The sequence below is a fragment of the Oryzias melastigma genome, unplaced genomic scaffold (genome assembly GCF_002922805.2).
Source record: "Oryzias melastigma strain HK-1 unplaced genomic scaffold, ASM292280v2 sc00513, whole genome shotgun sequence".
Lineage (NCBI taxonomy): Eukaryota > Metazoa > Chordata > Actinopteri > Beloniformes > Adrianichthyidae > Oryzias > Oryzias melastigma.
In genome coordinates this window covers 20,858-25,972 of record NW_023417107.1, presented here as the reverse complement: position 1 = coordinate 25,972, position 5,115 = coordinate 20,858, and the positions used below count along the sequence as shown (strand labels likewise).

Genomic DNA, 5,115 nt, shown 5'->3' with positions numbered 1-5,115 from the left:
AGACTTTTGGTGCTCCCTGAAGCCAGAGTTAAGTTTATACCGTTGAAGGATGTAGCATCTCTTTTTGTCTCTGAAATTAGGTTGGGTTTTGTATTGAACCATCAAAGACCGTTTCTTCATTTCTCTGTGATATGTATCCTTTTCATATCGAGTCTTTAAACGATTTTTCTTCAATTCTCTGTAATCTGCCTCATTTTTATATCGAGTCTTTAAACATATTTTTTTCTTCTCTCTGTAATTAGTTACTGTTTGATATCGAGTATTTGCATATTGCTTCCTTGTTATTTTAAATTCAGAATCCTTTTTGTAGCGTTCTCTTGTGTACTGCTTTTGCCTGCATTTGAACTCTTCATCCTCTTTGTACTTCGTTTTTAACATTTTTTTCTTCATTTGTCGCAGTTCAGGATTAGACAAATACTTATTGCTTGAATAAATTTTTTTCTTTTGTTTGTATGATTCACTGGAAGAATAGAGGTCTCTTTCTTTCTGTTTTTGATTATCTGTTCTGTTTGAAAACTTTGTCTGACATTGAAACTGCCTTCTTTGCATTTTTCTTCTTTGTTGTTTAGGAATCTTTGACATTTTACAGGCTCTCTGTTGTTCTGCAGTATCAGAGGTTTGACCAAGACCAGTTGTTTGTGACTGACGGATGATCATTTCAAGTGGAACATCAGATTCATTGTGAGGCAATAAGACTTTTTGTTGCTTAAAAGAGGTTAGTTCATTGACTGTAGAAATTTCTTTCACTATATTTCTAGTAGTTTTGTTCATACAAGCATTCAATGCATCAACATTTGGTTTTGACTGGGTCCGAGGAACATCATCTAACATGGAGGTTATATAATCCACCAGCATGTCCACATCTGTTGTGTCATCTATTTCAGGTGAACAAACATTCTCGTGAATCTCTGGGTCAGCATGTCTCGTCAATGTGGCATCTTGATGATCATCATTCATCATAGAGGCTGTAACACAGACATCAGGTGTTCTGGACTCTGGAACTGGGACACTCTCATTCACAATAGAGTTGCTGCTTAGAAACTTCACAGGTTTCAGTTCGTACACACTTGAGGGCTGTGCTCCATTCATAGAGTAACATAAAGAGAGCCAGTCAATCATTTCATAGAGAGTTGTGAATGTCAGCATCACAGCTGTACCACTTTCTCTGTCAAACATGTCAGGTGGAGTGGGTAAACCATCTGGGCTTCTGGAGTGGGGGTCAAAGAAACCAAATCTTCCAGAACTGGTTCTGAACACAGCAATGCACAAATCCAACATTATCAGTAAAGCATATTGAATTTCTGTCTGCAAACAAGCAATTCCAGCATCAAACCTCAGGAATTCATCCACTGATCCAGGAGGAGGGTCTCCAAAAGTGCCATAACGTGACAGAACTGACATGTCTGCATCATACACACACCTGCGAGCAGGTACCGTCTCAGGAAGTTGATCAGTGGCAAGGTGGTTGTCAGCAGGGAATCTTTTTCTGGCATCTGTGTACATGGAATTACCTTTATCTAAAACCAGGTCAAGGTCAGCTGTGGTGATGTTCTCATCTTCACATAGAAAAGCCAGAAATGTCAGAGAGTTACAGGTGCACTGCATGTTTTTGTATTTTCCATATCTCCCAGAAGCCTGGCTCCAAGAAGCACAGAGTTGTCTCACAGAAGGTTGGGGTGGTTCATTTACATGTTGAGCATGTAAGGGTTTGGCTGCACAAAGTTCATCACTGTTTTTTCCTCTTTTCACAACTTCAGCATATGACATCACTGAGGGTGTTGGCTTCTCTTTTCTCACTCTTGTTTTCATTTTACCTGCACGAGTTGGTCCTGCCTCACATGGAGCATCAAGCTGCTGTTTGTTCTTCACAGCATCTGCATATGCAATCTTTGATTCACAAGAAGGGTTTTCTTTCTCACCATTACAAACTTTTGAGGATTTCTCTTTTATCTCTTTAGAACCGTCACATGGACTTTCCAGAAAGTCATCAAACTTCTGCCAGCGTGTCTTAGCAGCCTGAGATCTTTTACCTTTCTTTGGCATTTTTTCAAAGAAACTCAGGTTCACTTATGAACTAAAGGACTTGAAATAGTTTTTCTCTTTACAAAAATAAGGCAATGTAACTTTAATCAGAAAATGTTTTATTGAAAGCTTGGTCTTGTATGTGAATATTTCAATGTATTACTATCACAATGCAGTAGAAAACTTTTCTCAAGAGCTTGACATGAAAAGACAAGATTCCAGTTATTCACTTGGTTCCAGTCAACCAAAGTATTCAAGTTCAAAATTCCAGTTTCAAAGTGGTCAAGTTCAAAATATCAATATCAATTCTCCGAATTCCAGAAAATCAGGGAGCCCTTAAAAGGACTCAATTCATCTAGTAATACAGGGGCACTGAAAAGGGCCGTTTGTCTATTAACAAAAGCTGTCTTTAAAGTACAGCAGGCAGCGATGGTCTGGACCACACCTGGAAGACACAAACAGAAAGATATCAGACTTTGATCCATAAAATTCCTTTGAGCTGCTAAATTAATCCATGCATCACTTATTAATAACTATACATCTAATCTTTGTTTTCACAGAGTATTCCTGATGTTCAACATTCAGGATTACACAAGTTTAATTAAAGACCAGAACGTTCTGCTTTAAAAGCTTCACCTGAAGATTGGAGTGAAGTGTTGCTCCTCACTTCACCACTAGCAGACTTTTTAGTAGTTAAAATAATAAAACAGAGCACTGACAGGAGGATATCATTGTTTTTGTCTGAATGAAAATAAATAAACCCTCACAAGCCCAAGGAGCTGGAGTGATCATGCCTGCTACAACAGCATCCATGGCGGTTCTCTATCTGCTGGGCCAGTACAGCCAGTTAATATAAATCCATAAATATAAAATTTTACAACTAAAGTAGATTAATGACATTAAAAATTCAAAATGAGTTAAGAATACTTATCAAGCATTTATGCTGTGCATATAAGATTACAATAATATTTTAAGTAAAATAGAGATTTTTCTTCTGTTAATGCTGTAAAACAGTGACCCCTAACCATTGGCAAAGATGCTGCTAATTAAGTTGCATTCACTCTGAAGACAGTTGTATTGTTTTTCATATTGTTATTAAATGAAGAAAATACTAATTTTAACAACGGTATTATTTTATTTTGTAGTATTTATCAGACACACCTTAAAAGTAAGTTGAGATTGAAGTTGGCATTTGGTTGTTAGCCTCCTTTTGATGGCTAAGGGAAAATCTATATCACATTTCAATCCATCAAATACAAAGTCTAGAGCACAAAGAATGTTTAAGCCGGCAGAAAATATTTTACAGAGAAAAAAAACTGAATAAAATAAATCTATTGACTGTTGGAAGTTGTTTTAACTCGTCACGAGGGCATTTAAAAATGTACAATGGGAAAGCTAAATCAGACAGGCATCTAAACATCTTAGGCATCTGCCATTTATCTGCATGATTAAAATCAGAAAAAATGTAAATAAAAATATTATTTTTATTGCTTTTTTATTCTCTAAAATATTTACAGACTGTTCAGTCTGTTCATTTTCAATTTTAATCCCTCCCTCCTTTTATTTTTTTAAACAAAGGTTACAAATGACAGAATATTTTTAACAAAAACTATTGTATTTTAACATGTCTTTTGAAAATTTGCATCATTGACAAAATGCAACTAAAAATAAGATGTAAAAATGTTTATAGAACAATGCAGCAGGTGTTTGTGAGCTTCTGCTATCTTAAGCATCCTATAAAAAGAAATAAAATAATCATTCGGCAAAACAGTTTTGGTAGCAACAGTCATCAAACTGATGTTGCTGTGTGTAGTTTGATGGTCCAAGTTTGAAATTTCAACCTCTTAAAAACGTTTTTATATTTAAAAAAATTGCATGATATCACTGACTGGAAAGATGCAGCTCTCTCACAGGGGCAGCTCAGCAACGACACTGTAGTAGTGCTGTGGATCATCGCTTAGGTGGTGATCCGATTCGATTCACGAATCAAGCTCAACGATTCACGAATCGAGCCACGATTCATACTTTTTAATATAATGTTTATTGCTGTGTGTATGTCTATTTACTGGATCGATAAAAAAATAATTATTTGTATTTAATCATCATTTATACCTTTATTTAGAAGAGGAGATCAGAATCAACAAAACTGATTAAAAAAAACCCTTAAAGATTCAGATAGAAAGAAATTTTGTCATTTTAAACTTTTTTAATCAATCTTCTAGTTCAGCAGTAAAACAACATAATTATTATTATGTTATAATACTAATTATTATTAGTGTCCAACAACCAATTTATGTGCTCAGCCTATTTTCCTGTTGTCTATTTCTATCAGTTAGAGAGTGGGTGGTGGTATTATCTGCAGGTTTGGAGCAGGGGGTTAATTTTTAATTTTAATTTTATTTAATGTTTTTATATTACTTACACTGTTCTGCTTTTCTTGTAAAGCACTTTGTGTTATTCTTTTATATGAAAAGTGCTATATAAATAAAGATTGATTTGATTTGATAAACAGGATAAAAATCACTGCTGTTTTGGATAATTTATCAGCAAAACCTGAAAATGTTCTCCACAGTTTTCTATCCTCAAAGTTCTTTAATATTTTACGTTTAATCATCACATATTGCTGCAGAGCCCGAATGAAAAAACTCTTTTTTTCAAAGCAGAATCAGCTGATTCACATTGATTACATCCACCTTTCAGCAGTGCGAGGCTGTTTCTTCAGAATAAGCTGGAGTTCCGTTAATTACGTCAAATGTTGAAGAGTTACCATATTCAAAAGAATGTAAACAATGGAGCTAAAGCTCTGATGATAAAGTTAATTCATTGTTTCAGAAGTTATGTCTGTGAGCGGAACTTCAGTCTCAGTTTTTGAGCGGAAGAAAGCTCTCGCTAATTTTACTTTGAAAACCGGAAGCTTCACCGTCACGAAGATGTGTTTACTTCCGGTGGCGGTACTGCGGCTCTTTAGGCTTTGTTTTAGTTTGTAAACTTAAATTCCTCTGCTCTGTAAAAACATTGTCCAACTGTGAACAAATCTGTTTATATGGACAACACACTTTTGGTTACTAGCCTGGGTGGCTGGTTACATTTAAA

The 5,115-nt window shown here is 35.3% G+C and overlaps 1 protein-coding gene across 1 annotated transcript; it reads right to left on the bottom strand.

The window, feature by feature from the left end:
- Positions 1 to 1,035: 1,035 nt before the first annotated feature.
- LOC118598423 lies at positions 1,036 to 2,076 on the bottom strand (the record flags this gene model as incomplete). The annotated part of the gene is given in 1 exon segment (XM_036211092.1): positions 1,036 to 2,076. A coding segment is annotated over 1 exon segment (1,008 nt), but the record flags the coding sequence as incomplete, so codon positions are not given.
- Between the last annotated feature and the right edge of the window lie 3,039 nt (positions 2,077 to 5,115).